General features: G+C 55.8%; 5 protein-coding genes across 5 annotated transcripts; 2 read left to right on the forward strand and 3 right to left on the reverse strand.

The window, feature by feature from the left end:
- Positions 1–1743: 1743 nt before the first annotated feature.
- Positions 1744–2195, reverse strand: C7974DRAFT_431911 (uncharacterized protein; the record flags this gene model as incomplete). Its single annotated transcript, XM_046144810.1, has 2 exons — positions 1744–1942; positions 2056–2195. The coding sequence occupies 2 exons, from the start codon at positions 2193–2195 to the stop codon at positions 1744–1746; spliced, it is 339 nt and encodes a 112-aa protein (XP_046000337.1).
- A 691-nt stretch (positions 2196–2886) lies between these two features.
- C7974DRAFT_410291 (dipeptidyl-peptidase-like protein V precursor) lies at positions 2887–5188 on the reverse strand (the record flags this gene model as incomplete). The annotated part of the gene is made up of 4 exons (XM_046143453.1): positions 2887–4684; positions 4736–4974; positions 5022–5073; positions 5121–5188. 4 exons carry the CDS (start codon positions 5186–5188, stop codon positions 2887–2889), a joined length of 2157 nt encoding a protein of 718 aa, XP_046000338.1.
- A 2264-nt stretch (positions 5189–7452) lies between these two features.
- C7974DRAFT_388240 (uncharacterized protein) lies at positions 7453–11231 on the forward strand. The gene has a single exon (XM_046141266.1). It carries the CDS (start codon positions 7630–7632, stop codon positions 10885–10887), a length of 3258 nt encoding a protein of 1085 aa, XP_046000339.1. The 5' UTR covers positions 7453–7629; the 3' UTR covers positions 10888–11231.
- Positions 11232–11799: 568 nt separating this feature from the next.
- Positions 11800–14076, forward strand: C7974DRAFT_461546 (FYVE zinc finger-domain-containing protein; the record flags this gene model as incomplete). Its single annotated transcript, XM_046146171.1, has 2 exons — positions 11800–13578; positions 13630–14076. 2 exons carry the CDS (start codon positions 11800–11802, stop codon positions 13699–13701), a joined length of 1851 nt encoding a protein of 616 aa, XP_046000340.1. The 3' UTR covers positions 13702–14076.
- Positions 14077–16265: 2189 nt separating this feature from the next.
- Positions 16266–19790, reverse strand: C7974DRAFT_128969 (uncharacterized protein). Its single transcript, XM_046135327.1, has 4 exons — positions 19142–19790; positions 18658–19090; positions 18043–18606; positions 16266–17989 (listed from the first exon to the last, which is right to left on the reverse strand). The coding sequence occupies exons 1-4, from the start codon at positions 19607–19609 to the stop codon at positions 16548–16550; spliced, it is 2907 nt and encodes a 968-aa protein (XP_046000341.1). The 5' UTR covers positions 19610–19790; the 3' UTR covers positions 16266–16547.
- Between the last annotated feature and the right edge of the window lie 15 nt (positions 19791–19805).

Genomic DNA, 19805 nt, shown 5'->3' on the forward strand with positions numbered 1-19805 from the left:
GACCTTGCTCTTGCGACATAGCCAGCTCGCAACTCGTTCATTGGCCACCATGTCTGCGCGCCATGGTTTGTAGATCGTGTTCGATAGCGCACCATGGACCTGAATCATGCACCATCAATCCTTCGAATCAAACCATCACTAAATCGCCGGCGAAATGGGCGAATTGGTGATAGACTGCTCCGACAGGGTTTCATCAGCTGGAGATTCTCCTCACACAATTTGCATTCGCGGTCTTGGATTGTCAAGAGTCGCATCGCTTCTTGAGAGACCGCTGCAGTCCGCCAAAGGGCAACATGACATACAGGCCGTGTCTCGTCGGCTACACGCGAGTCTCGGGGAAGATCATGCAAATGTGTTGGAAGTCTCGCAGCTGCAGCGGCGCAGTGTGAATTCGAATCCCAGCCACAGATCCCGCCCCCAGAGATTGACAGTTTGGCAAACTAGAACGGGATCTACAAACCACCGAGTCTGGGGTAATGGCGTATCTCTTTCCCTAAGTGTCGGCCCTTCTCCTTTGCGATTGCGCCTGGTCGGGCCCACACAGTTCTCAAACATCACGATACGCCATAATATGGTAGCGCGTTGTGGTATGCGCGAACTATGCGAGCGGGATGAGAAAGTAGTACAATTCCAAGATACGGTAGCCAGCTTGCTTCGCGAGCAATGCGAGTGCTGGGCGCTCACGTCGTGAGTCGTGGTCAATCAACGACACATCTTCTTTGAATGTCTGTCGTTATCAACGATGCCAGGAGTCATGTCATTGGGCCAACACACAGTAGCTCCAACGCCGACGGCTGTCTTCAGGTTGTAAAGAAGGCGGGATTGAAGTCTTGATGTTGACCGCGCCATCTTTAGGATGATCAGGAGACACCATGGACTCTAGTAGATGCATGAGGTTGCAGGATGTGTGTGGGTTTTCTGTATACGCCTCTATCAGACCTAGATGCCTGAACGTGTACCCCTTTTTCAACAACACGAGGGACGTATTGCTTTTTTTCAGGGCTGTCTAGAGAAATACAGACAAACGCTTCTCAGATTTCGCAAATTGTGTATGCTCTGCACGGTCTGGCGCAGTTCAGTGGGGGAAGAGTGACATTCCGCTTCCTTACCTTTTCGAGTACCATCACTGCCACAAAGCTCGCATTCAACGCAGCTGCATTTTTTTTTTGGTACGTGAGCAAGGCGTATAAGTGTTCACGATTGCACATCAACGCTGCTGGTCTTCATCATCAACTTCTAGATCTAGACGCAATCGCCGAAGTTGCGAGTAAGAAATCATGGATTGTCACGACGATTAGATATCAGCTCGAGTCAACCTGACAGCCGGAGTGGCGGTGTATGGTTTCGTCGCTTGAGTTCAAAAAAAGTCGTGTACGCTTTATACTAGAGGCTACATCAACAGCTTTATCTACATTATGCCTCATGTGAACGGACATTCATATCAAAACAGAAGGCTGATATTACTACACCAACACTTAGGCAGTGCTGGAATAACTCCTGTCCAGCACGTATTAGCTCAACTTAATTTCACTGCCCTTTCCAGGTCAGCTTGAACGTGAGAATCCTTGGGACAGTGAAATTCTTCATTGGTGCACATCTCGGAGTCCAGAACGCATTCATTTTGAACGATAGCGTCACAACGAGACGAAGCAAACCAATCCCAACAACACCCACTACATGCTACTGACTTGATACCCGACAATATGATCCCAATTCTTGCGTTGAGCACCGATTCCACTCCGCTTAAGCGTTGTTACACATATCTTGACCACATCCGTTCCTCGCCCAGACCCCCGTGTTGAAGCTGACACACCGTCCGATCCCTGTAGCCCTGCGACGACTGCAGCTCGCGTCACCGCAGATAATCAGAGGGCCGCAGGTGCTGCTGCACGCAGTTTGATCCACGGTAACCCAGAGAGCGGAGAAAGAGCCTGCTGGGCCGCTGGAAGATATCAGTATGAGTTCGACACGTAATACGAGACTGAAGACGCCCGAGGCGTGGCGTTTGTGAGGTTACTCGGGTAGAGTGCAAATAGAACGGACAGGATGGCGTACCCAGTGGTTTGAAAGGAAGCGGGGTGGCGCTCGCCAATGTAGTTCTGGCAGTTGGTGTCCGAGTAGAAGTTGACTTGGCCGGCGGAGGCCAGGGAGATTAGGCCTGCGGAGGCAGCGAGGAAGACGATGGAGGAGTGCATGATTCTGGCTTCTGGCATAGGCTGGAAGGGTTGCGTGCGATGGTGCGATTGTTAGGGATTTGTTGTCGGTGGATTCAACGTAAGTATATATACTTATACTGCACGACGCTGCAAGGACCTCGTGCTGTACTGCCCACTAACGCTATTGCAAGACAAGAAACAAAAGATCAGTAAACTTAACAGGTAGCTCTTTTATTGGTGCAGTTACGCATAAGTGGAGGCATTCAGCTGTAATTTGAAACCTTATTGGCTGTGCAGAAGAAGACCTCCATCCTTCAAAACTGCTAGAAGGTAACTCAGACGTGCCTAGGTGTGTTAGTAAGTCTACGATGTGGGTAGGTAGTATAAGCGTAGATCCACTTTCATGCTCTGCCCACGTTTAATATATGAGTTTAATATGGACGGGGCTTACTGAGCACATCTAGAGCCCGTTTGTACTTGTGTGCAGACGTAAAAGTCTCAGCTGAGCAAGCTTGCGATGCTTGAGGAAGGCAGATAAAGTAGGTGGGTTTAGTAAGCTTCCATTTTAGGAGAATGTTAACACGAAGGTCCCACATCGTGCAATGATGAGTAAGACAGCTATTATTATATCCATTGTTGGCATTACTTCATAACCATCTTGAGCAGTCAGTCCGACGTTTCTTGACGTTCGCAATCTTGCGCTTCTACCGTATTGACCGCGGCTGCTCTTCTACTGGTGGATAACGCCTTCCTGAATGAGCTCCTCATCCAGGCCAGCATAGTACCTGATCCAGTTGAAGATGCTCTTGTGCCACAGAACACTGTTATCCCTCTTTGTGACCCAATGTCCCTCATCAGGGAAATGCAAGAAACGACTGGGCACACCAAGGCTTTGTAGGATGTTGAAAGTCTGCAAGCCCTCCGAAATCAGCACGCGATAATCAAGATCATTATGGATAATGAACTCGGGTGTACTGAAGTTTGCCGAGTAGATGATCGGATCCCACTTCTCGTAGTTGGCGCGATCGTTCCAGATAGTGCCATTGTTATCACGCTGGATGAACCACAGCTCATCCGTCGAGTAGCTGGCGACCTGGTTGACTTTGCCATCGTGACAGACGAGCGCCTTGAATTCACGACCCAGAGCATGTCCCTGGATGTAGTTGGTCATGAAACAGCCGAACGAAGCTCCGCCAGCGATGGCACGGTCGGTGTCAATGTAGGAGATGTTGGCCTTGATGTGCTCGAAGACGGTGACTAGATCGTTGTAGGGCGAGCCTCCCCAGTTTGCTTGGATCTTGTCTGTGAAAGCTTGGCTGTAAGATGGAGAGCCGGTAAACTGGGTCGCAACGACTACGAAGCCTTGGTCGGCCCAAAGACGGAGGTTCCAACGCACGCTCCAGTTATCACCCTGGGTTGATTGAGGACCACCGTGGATGATGAACATCAACGGGTACTTCTCCTCGGGATTAAAGTCAGTGGGGTAAAAGACAAAAGACTGCACCTGGTCGCCGTCCTCGTTCTCAACCCAGAAGTTGGAGGTCGAGTTTGGGAGCAGACCAGCGAGCTCGGGATCGACCTTGTTGGCAGTGAAAACAATCTCCTTGTCTTGTCCTGGGGACTGCTTGTAGAATATACGACTTGACCACGACGCAGCAGCCGAGACGAATGCAGAACCATCTGGGTGGATATCAAAGTCGGATAGAACTGAGTCAGGCCCAGTGAAGTTCACGGGCTTGAAGTCAGCAGGAGCATCATGAGGAACAACCCAGAGGCGGTTCGCAGCGTGGAGCTCAGAAACGACCCAGAGATCAGTATCGTCGGGACTCCATTTGAGTCCGGAGGGGGATGAGTCCCAATCCTCTGCAACTGTGTGAACCTCGGAGTTCAAGCCATCAATGTCTGCAACATAGAGCTTGAAGCGATCGGACTCGTAGTCAATACCGTCTTGCTGGCCATATGCCAGTTTCTTGCTGTCGTGCGACCAAACAGGGTAGCCTGAAGCGCCCTGAGCAGTCTCGGGTGCGGTTGTGCCAGGACCGTTGATAGCCACAGCAACCTCGGAGCCATCATGAGGCACAACGTAGATGTAGCTCGCCGTGTAGTTGGCCTTGGGAAGATGTGGAGACTTGCTGCGGAAGGCTACCTTGCTACCATCGGGCGAAAGCTCGTAATCACCCGGGTCGCTCGAAGATCCTTGAACGGGGCTCTCTGGGTGAGTGATGGTAGAGTTGATGCCCTTCAGCAGGTTGGTAATCTTTCCATCGAAGGAGTAGCTTCCGTTACCCTTAGCAAGGCTACCGCCGAAGACGGCGTATCGCTGCTCGGTAATGTAGTAGTTCCAATGACGCACAAAGTTTGCATCATAAAGCTGTCCCGCCGACTTGGGCTTAGTGACAAGCTCTGGGTTGTACGCAGAGCCGTTGCCCCAGTATGCAAGGGTGTTCAGTACAAAGTTGAGAGACCCATCAGCAGTCTTTGCAGCCTTGAGGCCCCCAAAAGGTGCATTGAGAGATGCAACCAACGAGCTGCGATTTACTATTAGTTGTCATATGCGTGTTGTAGGCGACAATGCTTACGGGTTGAACTCGCCACTAAGATCAGCTGTGTATAGTGTCACACCACCAGGAATCTCTGCGTTGCTAGAGTTCAAGTACAAAATGCTATCTTCAGTCTCGCCAATCCAGACAACCTCGGAGACCTCACTTCCGAATGGCGCCTTTGTTGTGTTACCACTCTCGGTATCAAGGAAGTACCAGCCTGTCGTGGCCTTGGCCGTCGTCCAGTTGTAGCTGGTTGACGTGAAGAGTGCTCGGTCCTACACGATCAGTATGGATTACCAGCTGGTCCCGAGGATGGACATACGCCTTTTGGACTCAGACTACCAGTGCTCCTGCGCGGCGCAGCAAGCATGCCCCTACAGATGTCAATTGAACGTCAGTAACGATACGCATTAGACCTTACTCGATAGTCAAAGCTTGTGCGGAGCCAAGGAGAAGGCCGGCGGCCAGCATTGTCGACCGTATCGCCATGGTTGTCGAAACTTGCAAACTGTAGAATTGCGAGAATCGTAGCACGACAACCGAATTGTCGGGCGGACACACCGAGCCTTTTCAACCCATCCCCAGCCTTCCGGAATCCTGCACCATCATTGACGGTGGAACTCTTGATAATCGTTGCCAAGAGGCCCTTGACAGAGGACCTGCCTAACACTTACACACGCTAGCCTGTTTAGCTCTCGCCAAGAAAGGCTTTTGCGGGCTTGTCCTCCCTGCGTAGAAGACGGCTCAAGAAGATGATGTATTTGTGCCGATGAGGCGTTTTCTTCATCGATACGAGCGGAGCTTCGGTTGAAAATCACGTCGTCGTGCTGGTACCTGCCATATTGAGGAGAGGTTGCTAGTAAGGCGTGCCGACGAAGATGGCGCGATAACAGGTGCACGCGAGTCGTGGTGGTCGAAGGCCACTGCCATGGTGAGCAGCCTTGCGCGGAGAATTGTCATGTGGGGAACGGTAGTTTGCTGGATCTCAAGGTTCATCTGTGCAATATAGTGCAGTTGGCGAGGTGCGTTGTGATTGGTGACTAAGCAAATGACCTCAAAAACAGTGATACGTGCACGATTTTCGTGATGAATTGCTCATCATTAAAGGTCTCGGCAACATCGGTCGAGTGGTTCTGACGTGCATAGAACAAAGCAGGTCCTCATCAACGTCCCCAAGCTACAATCACGTACAGTACTGCACCTAGGTACGTCCGACTAGCCATTAGCACCTTAATTTGTAGGACCCAACCCACGTTCATCGCAGCTAATAAGTTACAGAACAACATCTGAACGACACCGTTCATCCTAACAGGAGAGGGTCTTCTTATCTGAGGCTGCATCTTGTCAAGTGGCTGCTGTAACGTGTCTGAGTGCAGTACAAGGTGTAGTCCTGTCAAGAGCCCACCTACAGGCTAGAAGCCTAGACGCACGTGCAATGCCATGCAGTATGCAGGAGGTAAGTACTGTAGGTCGTGCAGGTGAACAGCTGCCAGGCAAGTTCTCTTGGAGCATCATTAATGGTTATATCCCACGCCTCCTGTAAAACGCGAGAGCGGAAGACTGCGGGCAGCGACTGAACAGGCAGGGGTGAGACAAAGTCGCGTTGCCCTGTGAGATGAAACAGGCTTGCGGGTGAAAAGTGGGTGCGGATCTGCTGTGTGGCTGTGCAGCACCGGCGACACGGTCCATGGCCCACGCTGCACTCGGCGCGATCACGTTGGCGGACGCGGTGCGAGCTGCCAGAGCAGTGCGACTGTGCTGTCGAGGTTATGAAGCTGCTCGTACGGATCTGTACGTCTCCTGCACACTGCGCGGCACACAATACCTAGCGGAGTTTCTCATGGAGTGGCAGGCGCTGGCGGGTGGCGTCCTGGCGGGCAGGCGCCCGAAATAGATCATAGCAGCGACGATCCAATCAGGGTCCATTGGGCAGGCCCGGTGCCAACGGCTGGCGAAGTGTACTGTGTAAGTACTTACATAGTACAGTGAAGATTTCCTTGTCGACAGTGCTGGCTAGCGCGATGATGCCGACGCAGCGCAGCGTGGAGTCGCCCGCGCTGCCGTGTGCTTGTTGAGGGGTCGCTCGGCGGCCGTCAGGCGCAGCACACTGCATAGCGCGGTGATTCTCTGCGCCGCCTCCTTTGCGGCCACCCATCAGCGTGCTGGGCTTTCAGGCGCAACGGCTGTGGTGCATTGGCGCACTGGCGCACGTCTGCTTCGTATACGAGGCCAGCTGTCGGCAGTGTCGTGACCGTCCCCCGAATCCCCGCAGCGCCTCAGGAGACGGCGCGCGACTTTTGCTCTGCACTCCGCTCGCTCGCTGTAGGGCTGTCGCTGCTTGAGCGCCCGCCGCCTGCCCGTTGCGCCTCCAGCAGCAGCTCGTCCTCTGTGCCGCCCCGTGTTTTACGCAGCGCAGGCCATCCCCGTCGTACCTGCGACCGCCTCACCACGCAGTCACGCAGCGCGCTTCTGCACGCTGCCCGCAACCCCCAGCACCGACCCCCCCGATCGACGCTCCACGCCCGCGACCACCTCCCGAGCCGCCCACCACGACGCGCGAGGCCTGCCAATTGCGCGGCGCGCTGCACGACGCAGCATCGACCCGAGCCTGCGCGGGCGCTGAACATGAAGGCGACCTGCCGCTGATGGCCGTCACCACCCAGCTCGGAGCCGCGCCCATGGCCCCCGGCGGCAGGCACCCCGAGATGCCATCGCACGAGCACACACACCCCCCGCCCCGCCCGCGGCGGCCACGCAGGGCCCGCGGGGCGCCGTCGCTGCTGCGCATCCTGCGCATCCTGCCCACCGTCCTCGCCTGCCTCGTCCTCGCCGCCTGTCTGCCGCGCGCCGACGCCGTCTTCATCAACTTCGAGAACTGCCTGGACAAGCTGTTCCTCGACAACAACGTGCCCTTCCTGCAGTTCACGCCCATGTACGTGTGGGCCGCCTTCGACACCCACGCCCCGTCGCACAACCTCAACGTGACCGTGTACGGCAATGTGTCGGGCCAGTCGGACAGGGGCACGCTGCCTCCCTCCGACGACCCGGGCTGGGCCAATCCGAACAGGACCCTGTTTGGCAAGATCGAAGACGTCGACAAAACGTCGAACCACTACACCACCTTGTTCTCCGACTTCCGCACCCTGACCTACTCGTCATGGACTCCCAAGGGCGTGCAGTTCTGCGCCCACACCCTGAACAACACGACCCCGGGCTGTCCCATGGGCCCAGCCTTCGACGCGAATGCGAGCGACCCGGACACTCTGCCCGGCTTCACCGTGAGCCACGACTTCCACAGCACCTATGCCTTCTCCACCTGGGCATCTGAGCTGCGCATTGTGTCTGGCAACGAACGCGCCAACACCCTGGGCTGCGTGTCTGCAAACATCACGCCGGACTTGGGGAAGAGGCTTTCCGACGCAGCCTGCTACTTCCCGGCTGCTGTGCTCATCCTCGTGGGCATCGCAACCGTATTTGCAGCCACCTGCAGTCCCTGGGGGACCTCGAACATCTTCCGTTGGACGAGCAACTACGGGCGTGACGAGGATCTCTTGCGCCTTGTCACCCCAGGCTTTGGGGACTGCCTGCAGTACATCCAGTTCATTGTCCTGGCTGGCAGCCTAAGCTTGAACTATCCCGGCTTCTACCAGCCGGCCATCAGCCAGGCTAGTTGGTCGGTTCTCTTGTTCAACCAGAGCTTTGTAAGCAAGGGAAACGGCTCGCAAAGCCTTGACGATGGCATCTATATTGTCAACGGGACCTATGGACTGACTCGACTTGGACAGTACGTAGGCCTGACCATGGAGCGGGACATGTGGGCCTGCATGGCTATCTTTCTCTTGGCAGTCATCGCCATCGTCATTGTCTTGACGCAGCTCGGCTTCATCGGGCGCTGGCTCATGCGTATGCTTACCAACACCCAGGATGGGGACCTTACAGGGAAAAACTGGTCCTTCACCGCTGGTCACATCGTTCGCCTCGTCTTCAATTTCTTCATGCTGCCAATTGTGGCATTGTCACTGTTCCAATTGGTCGTAGCACCACGATCTCCTGGATCCGTGGTTGGTGCATCCGTCGTTCTTCTTATCGGCGTCATGGGAATAGCGTCCTGGATATTCTGGCTCATCTTCACCACGCGTCCTCGCGCTCATCTCTTCGACGACTTACCAACTGTATTGACCTATGGGCCACTTTACAATACCTACTCTGACGACGCTGCCCCATTTGCTTTCATCCCTGTATTGCTAACCATCCTACGAGGCATTGCCATAGGGGCGATCCAGCCCTCTGGCATAGCCCAGATTATCATGCTCGCCATCTGCGAGGTAATCTTAATACTAACACTACATGCTTTCCGGCCCTTCCAATCGAACACGTCCATGAATGCTTATCACACCTTCTTCTCCGTCATCCGACTTGCGTGTATCCTCCTCTCGGTTGCCTTTGTGCCCTCTCTTGGTGTTGCAGAGTCCTCGAAAGGCTGGATCGGGTATGCGATTCTGCTTCTACACGCTGTGGTCCTGGTCTTTGGTTTCTTCCTCAACGCCTTACAGACCATTGTGGAGGTCATTGCAAGGCTGTCGGGCGCAGGTGCAGACACTAGAGGTGGACTCACCAAAGTATTTGGGAAACGTCAGCTATCGAAACGCGTAAACCATCGACAACAACGTAGCAGCCTCAACTCCAATGCGGCGATGCTTGTCAACGACGAGAACAAAAACATACAGCTTATGGAGAGTCGGTCGCGCAGCATGTCGGCCAGCTCTGCTGTACTACTCAATCAGCCATATGACAGAGATGAGCAACGTCGGAGCGGAGGCTATGACTTCAATGAAGGCACAAGTCCGGGAACGCCTGGAGTCAACCCAATGCCTTTTAACTTCCTGGGCGGTGGTTCTGGCCAGAGCTCTCGGAGACCAACAATGGGGGGACAGCTGGAGACAGCCGATCCTTATTACAGGCCTCCCCGGGTGCGCACAAACACCATGGACTCTGTGGGACCTGGTGCACGAGGTCGAGGACAACCACCGGTAGGAAGTGCAGATATTGTCGATGCGCCATACTCGGATCGAGTGGATATCGAGGCTGCTCACGATGCAGGCGAGGGTCCGTCTCGCGCTTCGCCAGCGTATCTGCGCATGAACAGGGAGAACGATTCTGATCCAAATCTCGAGCGTCGCAATAACACGGACTACTCAGTACGAGAGTCTGATTTCTACTACGGCCTTCGTGGACCCGCGCTTTCATCGCAACCAAGCCGAAAGTTGAAGACAGGCCCTGCTGATCCCATGAGTCCAGTATCGTCTGCTACAGGCTGGTTCAAGAGTCTAAACCTGATGGGTGGTGGCCGGAAGAAAGAGAAGAGCAAGGGGTTCGAAGTTGTCAGGAGCACAAGGATGCCTCCACAAATGATGGCTGTTGAAGAACAAGAGGAGCAAGAGCAGGCACCACCGTCGACGCAGGAGCCGTATCGAGATGACCCCGAGTCGCCCGAGTCGAAGAAGAGTCAAAGGAGTCCAATTCGAGGGGTCGCACCAGCTAACGTACTTGCCGGTGGGGAGAGAAGACGACGGTCGAGCGACAGTGAATCCAGCTCCAGCGGGTCCGACTCGGATGACGCCGATGCCTTTCCATATGACTCGACTAACCGGGTTTCGGAAATTCCGCCTATGCTCGGGCCTATAGAAATGGGGGGCGGCATCGAACTTCCCAGCCGGGTCGGATCGCGGGTCTCGCGAAGATCAACACGGGGCGCCCGAGCACCGACGATACCAAGAAGGAGCTCCAGGCGGACGCCATCGACAGACGCGGCGATAGTTGAGAACAACGGACGAATGTCACGCATCATGGACTCGCCGCCAATGCCGCAGAGCAATGTTCATTTGCAACCTGCGGGTGGCACGTTACCCATCCGGCTGCCGTTTGGGTCCACAGATCCGTCGCCCGAGCGATCGCCTGGCCACTCTGCAGCGTCGAGCGCGTACCGGCAAGCACTGGCGCCACCGCCGACAATAGGTGGCCACGGAAGAGTCAGCACGGGCTTTGTGCAAGGGCATAGGACGCAGGACAGCTTCCACAACGATGGCTACGACGGGGCAGACGTAGAAGCAAGGGCGGAGATTGTAGACCGCAGTCGGAGCGGCAGCACACAGATGAGCGGACGCAGCCGGAAGTCCAGGCAACTGTGATGCTGGGGCGGTGAGTTGTGCATGGGCGGTGAGGTGACGGGTGGGTGATGCGGGATTGCGTAGTAGATGGATTTCTTTTGCGAAAAGTGTGTTCTCTTGCGACAGTAGCATTTTATAATCATGACGGCTGTACATTCAGAGTCGAAGCGCAGAAGGGCTCGGTCTTTGGCGTTGAGGCGTGGCGGGGGTCAGGGTGGGGATGCACAGCAAGGCGCACGAGGGGCACTGCATAGGCACCGAGGGGATCTTGGGACATTTGGGATCAGCAGCGTTCTTGCTTGTATGTTGTAGATTGGGCGAAGACGGCATGAGCCGCGACACATAGACCAGGAATACGAGCACTGTGAATGCATTGCATGGCTGTGGGGGTGGCGTGATACGTGCGGGTGCAGGAGCCGGGCTAGCGTGCACTGCTGCGTTGCTGGTTGCTGGTTGCTGGTTGCTGCAGGCGCGGACGTGTGGTTGATGACGGCCACGCACCACGCACCACGCACCACGCACCACGCACCACGCACCACGCTCTCGCCGGCCTCTCCAGGGCCCTGACAGCGACGCGGGACCGCCAGCCTTTGTTCTCGCCGGCGCACACATCGCGCGCGGTGTTGCAGCTCGCCCGCAACGCGCACACGAGCTTATCGCCGCGACCGCCGGCCAAACACTGGCCCCGCCGACGTCCGTGGCCCGCCGCAACCCAACGCCCTGCGCGCTCAGCGGCCGGCTGGCAGGCTGCTGGGGCCCCGACTCAGCGGCACAGGCAGGAGGTCGCGGAGCCTGAGCAGGCGGCATAACTAGCCGGGGCAGAGCAGGTGTGGCGGCGTGTCGCCGTGAGCGTCCGATGCTCTCTCACCGCGCCGCCTGAGCTCCCGCACGCCTCACGCCAGCCCTCGCGCGCCTCGCCGCCCGCGCTGCACCATGGACCGCCCGCACGACTCCCGCAGCGACCGCAACGACCGCCGCGACCGCGACGACCCCGCCCGCGACGATGCAGCCCGCGACCGCCGCGACGCCCCCGAGCAGCACCGCCGCCTGCACGGCGCCGTGGGCTCGCCCTTCCTGGCCCAGCCGCCCCATGGCTACGGCCGCGAGACCTGGGTCGACTTCCTGCGCGACGGCGGCGTCGACGCCCCTCGCATGCGCCCGCCCCCGCCGCCAGCATCGTCGTCGTCGTCGCCGGAGCCCGCAGCGCTGCCCTCGCGCCCGCCGCTGCCCGCTGGCCCCGCGTCCGCCGCGTCCGCCGCCAGCAGCGCCGACCGCAAGAGGCGCCTGACCACGGCCGAGCCGCCCATGCGCCGCCCGTCGACCCTGCGCGGCCGCAGCAGCTCGCACGCCGGCTCCAGTGCCGACGCCCTCGCACCCCTCGTGCCCGGCCCGGCCCTGGCGCCCGCCCCCGCCCCGCGCGACCGCCCGCTGCCGCCGCCGCCGTTGCGCCGCGAGAGCGACCTGGTCCTGCCGCCGTGGCAGCCCGACGCCGCCGTCGCCCACTGCCCGGTGTGCACGCGCCAGTTCACCTTCCTGTTCCGCAAGCACCACTGCCGCAAGTGTGGCCGCGTCGTGTGCTCCCAGTGCTCGCCGCACCGCATCACCATCCCGCGCCAGTTCATCGTCCACCCGCCCTCCGACCCCGCCCACGCCATCATCGACCTGACCGCCGACGACCACCCCAACGACATGGCCAGCTTCGGCCCCTTCCGCAACCCCGCCCTGGGCGGCGGCGAGGAAGTCCGCGTCTGCAATCCCTGTGTCCCGGACCCCAACTACAGCCTCCCGCCACAGTACCCCTCCTCGACTGCTCGCCCGTACCCGCACCCTCGCCTGCGTCCGCAGCACCCGCAGCACCCGCAGCACCCGCAGCACCCGCCGCACCCGCCGCACCCGCCGCATCCGTCGCACGCCCGCCCCGACTACACCCCGGCCGCAGTGGCCCCCTACCAGCGTGCACACCGGTCGGCCTCCAGCGTGCATGCTGTGCCACAGCCTGCTGGCCAAGGGCAAACGCACTCTTCGCGCGATCCCTTTGCCAGTCGCCGGGTGAGCTACCACGACCCCTCCCGTTCGGAGGACCGTTGGCCATCCCCGCTGCCAACCCTCAGCCACGTATACTCCTCGCACAACCGCCAGCATGATCAGAGCTCGCCTTCGCACATACCCACCGGCCCCTCCTACACACCACACCCATACCAGCAACGTGCAGAACCAGACTTCAATCCTGCGAGAGGAGCCAACATGTTTCCGCGCCAGCTCTTCATACCGCCCACGCAGCCTCCACAAATCCAGCAGCTGAATCCTCGACCCCGCCGGCAGATTGCGGAAGAAGACGAGTGCCCCATCTGTGGTGGAGAGCTACCAGCCAAGGCTCCGGACGGCGATGATTCTGCACGAGCTCAACATGTCGAGGAGTGCATTGCGCTACACTCGTCTTCCCCAGCCCCCAGCTCACTACCACGTCCGCAAGTGCAAGCCTCTGCCAGCCTTCCGGTTACACGCACTCGTGGTATGAGCAGTGTAGGAAACGGTGAAGGTGCGAGCTCGCATAGGCACAGCCATGCTGCCCGAGGCATGTTTCCATACACTGCAACCGAAAAGGATTGTGTGGATGAAGACGGGAACGATGCTGAATGTGTCATTTGTTTTGAAGAGTTTGAGGCAGGGGACAAGATGGCCAGGCTGGTGTGCTGGTGTAAATTTCACGAGGTACGCTTTGAACCAAAGAACATCGGACATCTCAAAGCTAACGACATTTAGAAATGTATCAAAGACTGGTGGAAGATGAAAGGCCGAGGTGCATGCCCTACACACCAGCTGCACGAAGAGTAGTGCTTTGACACGACTGCTCTAAAGATCATTGCTTGGGTCTTCGCAGACAAGTGACACTGTCCAAGGAAGGAACATAGAACCACCCACTCAGCCAACAGACGGTTCATTTGGCGATTAGTTGCAGATGGCGTTACGGTATACCCACGGTTTCCACTCATATCATATTGTTTCTTTGCGTTTCACCCCCGGCGTTGCAGGACAGAAGAAGAAGGAATGGAAGGCAGGTAGGGGACGCAGCAAGTCACGTCGAGTTGTGCATCAAGACATAGCATGGTAAACTGGAAAATCTCTACTCACGCCCAGCAACCAACGCCGTCCTCCCCCTTGCATCCCGGTTTGCCAGAGCAGAAACTCTCATTGCTGCGTACTGGCTGTGTTTCCGTTCAGCCTTGCTAGTGAATGTTGTCTACTGATGCAATTATGCGGTGCGAATATTCTAATGAGGCATGGAAGCACAAATTCATAGGTGCTTGCCCTGATCAGGCTTCTTTGCAGGCGCCGACGGAGCACGTCCTTGCTGGATACGTATTTCAGACCGGCCCGTTGTGCGCACCAGCGCGATCCGAATGACGGTGCAATACAGACAGTAATCGCGCAGCCGCATGCTGCAGGCCGACGCGATTACCATGAAAATGCAACACTTCTCACGAGGCCCGTCGCGCTTGGCGAGAATTGATGGCCGGAAGAGAGGGCCGGGGAGGAGAAGAGGTGCATTCGATTTTCCCAGCAAGAAGCGCAGAGACTGCAATAGCTCGGGAGAATGGAGCGGTGGTAGTGCATGCGGGCCGATGCCGGAATGACAGGTGATGGACGACAGTGGTGCATGGACTGTGCAGCACTGGACTCCCTGCGTTAGTGAAGAATCATCCGTGCGACATGTTGCCCGTGTTCGTTTCTCGCGGTGCCAGGTTCTTAATTACCTAGCACCTTGCAGTCCAGAAACAGCAGTCAGTGAGCCTCGTATCTGCGCGTTCCTCCAAGCCACCCACTTGTTCAATGACAGAGCGCGACAGTACGGAGCTGTCCCGGAAAGTCGGCGACCTCAACAACCTAGCGCTGCAACTCGAGGCCTATAGCCTGCAAAGCCGTTTTCTTAATGGCTTCTCCGACTCCAGCACACCTTGTCGACTCCAATCGGTAGCGGCCTGGAGGCGCTGGCGCTGGCTGCTGACGCAGATATCGTATGTTGTTTGCATCTACGCTTGTGCCTGAAAGCGACTGAGATCTTCATCGGTCTGACGGCCCGACCCTGTGGGATGCACCATTCGTGTGCCAATTGGGCCCTCGAGAATCTCTTCCGCAGCCGCTGTCAAGGCGATCGATTGAGTTTTCCCGCAGAAGGGCCGAAGGATAGACGAGATCTCGGTATAATTGCCGCGGCGTAGTTCCCGCTTGTGGTTTGTCAGATTGGAGATCGGAGGCTGCCACCATTCCCGGTAGGTGCGAAAGAAGCAAGCAGCGTGCGGGCTGTTACGCAAGCGTGGGAAGTTTGGTACTCGATCCTGCAGTCAGCCGCTGCGCCGATGAGTCTTCTCTCCATTTGACGCCCATGGCTCGCGTGTTAGGTCGCCGATAGCGCCCTTGAAACCGTTGCCGCCACGTTCTAGCGATCAAACCCCCAGGCTCCAGAACGCAAAAGGAATTGTCAAGGTGATTTTGCAGTCTTCGTTGTCACATCAAGTGATGGAACAGTCCTCACCCAGAACAATCTCCTCCAATCGGACAACAGCTCAACATGGGGCTTCTCCCGTTTTGAAGCTGCAGTAGGATGAGATTCAGAGGACGCGCCCATTTTGGATGGTTCTTCCGTAGCAAACGATATGTATCGAGGTTAGATCTACAGTGGAAAAGTGAGGCATTGCAGAGACTACTCTTGGGCCCGCGTCAAATTGTCACGATATCGCTGTCGATCTATCGTGATGTAGGTACAACAAGGTGGCAGCTCAGCTTGTGCCGTAGCAGAGACGACAGGGTTGCAGGAAATTCGCGTTCCGCGTTGGCGTCGTGTAACACGATCGACGATCAGATCGTGTTCTGACTCGTGGACTTGACACCCCGTACCCGGGGACCAGGATAGAACACGCCATCGGGCCGGGTCGATTGGCGCAGAACTAAGTGCAACCCATTGGCTATAAGGACAGCGATTGGGCGAGAGAATTCATTTGCGCTCACGTGCGGACCGTACGAGTCGCGAATAACTTTCGATACGTTTATGAAAAGTGTCATTCGCGACTCCATTGGCTATGATCAATGCTTGGTCCAAAAACCGAGTTACGCGAGAATGATCGGTACGCGAGGCTGCGCAACAGGGATGTGGCAGCCATCAAGAAGCAATATGCAGGTTAGATGATTATGACAAACACTGATAGCCTATGTTACGTACTACGATACTTAATCGAGGACGACAGGAGACTCGCGGCTGCGTTTTGAATGGCCCACACATGTGTGAGAGTGTAGGGGGCGGAGGCATGGTTGCTTTTGTTGGCTGGTGGCTGACCAGCAGTGACGACAACGGTCAGGCTCAGCATGCAGGTTCTACAAGACACGATGCTGACATTGGCTTGTAATCTAGCATGTCGCTGTACGCAGTTTGAATCAGTTGGGAGTTGAACCGTTAGATTTGCTCCCAGGGTAAAATCTTTTGTCTACGTTTATTGTTTTGCCTTCAGTCCCAGTGGTGTCTGACACGATGATAACGCATGCGAATTGCTTGTATACAAACGCAACATCCAAGGTACCAAAATAGCATGCTGGGAAGTGGCATGAACATGTTATTGGGGCGCCTCACAGCCCTACCATGGCTTCCATTGATCTGCCGCTATATGCTCACACTTAGTGCTGTGATTTCATCCATCTTTATCGCCGCCTTCGGGGCCGAGAAACGAGTATGGATACGCCATCTGCTGTCCAGTGCTCCCGTGATGAAAAGTTGGAAGGGCATGGCCCTGGTCGGACATGGGCGAGATAGCCAACCCTGGTTTAGGGTTGCATAACGTTGGGGCCGTTGGATTCGCCGACCAATGTGTGTGCACCCCGTAATGCTCGTTGCTTACAGGACTTTTCGCTTTATTTCCAAGGGGCGATGAGTATGTTGTGCGTACGAGAGGCGGGGTCGTTGCAAGGTGGTACAGCGATGGACACGAGTTGTGTCTGATTTGTGCTGCTGATATCCGCTGCTTGGCTGTTGGGACAAATTGCGTCCACTGCTCGGGCTGTCGAATATTGCCACTGCCATGTGTACGTAAATCCGGACTCCGGGCGCTTACGAAAGCTCTTGGAGGTGTGATCCGTCGTGGATTTGGCTGCTGTAAGTGAGGCAACGGTTTTCGATGTGGAAGAAAATGCTCATCGATACCGTCAGCACGATTTGGTCGATGTGCGGACTCTGCAAGGCTCATAGTCGAGGCCAGGCCTGTTACACAAAGCTGTCCCTGGTGAGATTCCTGTAGCGACAATGCACAACATCGTCTCGATGCCGATTTTTGGGGCGACTCTGCAATACCATGTAGCTCTCTCGGAATTGGCGTAATCGCACTTGGGCTTTCCAGCTTCATGTGGCCCGAAGAGTCGAAGCTACAGCCGAAATCCGGTCCTTGCTCTTGCTTCGGTCGATCCGGAGTCGTAGCCTCACTCTCAGCTCCTGCCGAGGCCCAAGAGAAGGGCTCGAAGTGTTCTTGTGTGTATGACTGCAGGCCTGCTTCCTCCGGAAGTAACATTCCCGTGTTCCCCATTACTGTATCGCGGATAGCTTCCGCAGTGTTCACCACTCCATCTTGGGCTATACTGGCTGATCCCTTGTGATTCGACACCTGAACTCCGCCAGCTCCGCCCATGTCCTTCCGCAACTGGTCTAGACCCCAGCTCAACTTTTCCACGGCCAATCCGGCAAGGCTGTGGACACCATTGTCTTGCAACTCTCTGAAGACAGCATATGCTTGTTCAACTTTTCTCACGTGTGACAAGTTTCCAGTCTCCAATGCATCTAGAAGGAGTATCATGGAGCCGTTGAAGGCTTGTTGGCTGATGGTCCAGGAGACAAGCGATGCTGGAGCACGTGAGTAAAAGAACAGAAATGCCGTGAGAATTCCCGATGAAGACTGGAGCACGAGCGGACGACCACGTGGTTGATTTGGTATTGACATGGTAGGAGAAGGATGCGAAGTAACTGTCTTATTGACAGGCCGAAAAGACGAGTAGAGCTTTGAAGCCGCTGTTTGGGGGCGTCCCATTTTGTCCGTGCGCTGACGATTCAGAAGAATCAGGTAGGTGTGCGTCTTGCAGTAGTATACTTCGGGTGGTGAGCGGTGACCAAAAGGCTATTGTTAGTACAGATACACGTACCAGCAGCCATGGCACCCAATGGCCATTCCGGAAGCGTCTTCGATCGATCCAACCACGACTCCTCAAATTGAAGCATTTCAGGCATGGTGTCCAGAAGTCCAATCAAGAGATCGGTAAACTCGTCGATCTTAGCGTGACTCATTTGACCGCAGCTCAGAATTTGCCTGGCAAGGATAGTGAAATGATTGATGAATTCGCCAAGTCGTAGCATCTGCGGATCAGTCGTCAACTCATGTGGGGGAGGGCAATCCCCCATGCCGCTTATACCGAGAGGGCGGCCCAGAGTCATAGAGTACTGCTCGTCCATATGCAGCATCCACCACCAAAGAGTCTGTCGAATTGAACATTCACGTTGAGTGGGTGGAGCCGGGTCCAGATACTTCGGATGGCGGTGGAGACCGATTGCTTGGGCCAGTCGAATGGTGGTGCCAAAAAGCGTCCACGCGTCCAGGAAGCGGCCAGAGTTGGAAAGAAACGGTCCTATCATGAGAAGAGATTCTATGGCTAACAGTGAAGGTTTGTGCATGAACGATGAGATCCGGAGGGCTTGCATTGAAGCTGCAACTACACACTAGTTAGCAAGCGTTACTTGGTCGTGTGCCAGGACACACTGACTGTAGACGTTTCCTCTCTGTGCTTCCGTGTCGATCAGTTCATTCTTCCATTGCTCACCGGACTTGTCCCAAACAGAGTGTTGCGAGCCTAGTGCGATCGCAGCAAAGATCAGCGCAAGCATGTCGGGACACATCCTAGCGTTTCTCTCCGGATTTGAGAGGAATCGCTCAATCTCGCTCTTAGTCAGCTCAAAAGGGAAATGAGGGAAAGCGCAGATGTAAACCCGCTTTTCAAAAGCGGCTAAGTATTCCAGAAGCTCCTTCCGACAAGGCAAAATATCCAAGAGCTGAGGAATACATTCCTCTGGGGTGGCAGGGAATAACGTGGCAAACGGGTAAGCAGAGGATGACTTTGGTGCGAAGATATCTGGACCTCGAGGCATGTGGTGCGCCAATGACTGTACATTGCAAGGTCGTAAATTGACAGTCGCGAACTATACCAGGATTAACATAATCACAACAAAAACACCGCCTTTGCCACTCACGTCTGTTATGATATTTGCGAGACCAGGAGAGCCAAAATATATGGAGTCAGACCACTCAGAGCCTTGAAATCGCTTCTGACGTGCTGTGCGCTTTTTGATTGAAGATGCTCTAGATGTATCACCCGGCTGGGATCCTGAGGATTGATCGGACTCATCGTCCTCAATTGAAGTTCTGCTTGCTCGTAATCTTTCTTTCAGTCGTAGGTTCTCCGCACGGAGTTTGCGTAGCTCATAAGACTGTTGGATTGGCGCGTAATCGCCCCCTTCTGCGACAAAATGGCATTCTTTAGGTGCTCCTCGTGCGCAGCAGGCTGAACAGGGTTTGGTACGATCGCATTTGACCTTTCGTTCGCGACATTTGGTGCAAGATAGGAGTTGGCGTGGTTGCTGAGATTGTTGCTTCCTTCTAATGATATCCATAGGTTGGCCAGCGGGACTACGGATGCGATCGTGAGGGAATGTAGACATTATAAGATGGTCGTCATTCGGACCGGAATGTCACATAAACCAGCGTGTGGAACATAGAATACAAAAAGATATGATCGGCCCAATGCAGCCCGTGCGGATTGTGATATAAGACTGCTGTTGTTAGTCAGAAGGAGCCTGTCGGGATTCAGCTCCTATGATGGACAAATGCATGTCGCTTAGCCGGGAGTGGCTGATC

This window comes from Boeremia exigua (assembly GCF_020726555.1).
Source record: "Boeremia exigua strain MPI-SDFR-AT-0100 chromosome Unknown C7974scaffold_3, whole genome shotgun sequence".
Lineage (NCBI taxonomy): Eukaryota > Fungi > Ascomycota > Dothideomycetes > Pleosporales > Didymellaceae > Boeremia > Boeremia exigua.

Bases quoted from the DNA above. Each gene is read 5' to 3' on its own strand.
- C7974DRAFT_128969 (XM_046135327.1), bottom strand. From the start codon at position 19,609: ATGTCTACATTCCCTCACGATCGCATCCGTAGTCCCGCTGGCCAACCT. The intron at 18,607-18,657 runs GTCAGTGTGTCC...ACTAGTGTGTAG, and splicing joins ACAGAGAGGAAACGTCTACA to TTGCAGCTTCAATGCAAGCC. The intron at 17,990-18,042 runs GTACGTGTATCT...CACCACCCGAAG, and splicing joins ATTGGGTGCCATGGCTGCTG to TATACTACTGCAAGACGCAC.
- C7974DRAFT_388240 (XM_046141266.1), top strand. From the start codon at position 7,630: ATGTACGTGTGGGCCGCCTTCGACACCCACGCCCCGTCGCACAACCTC.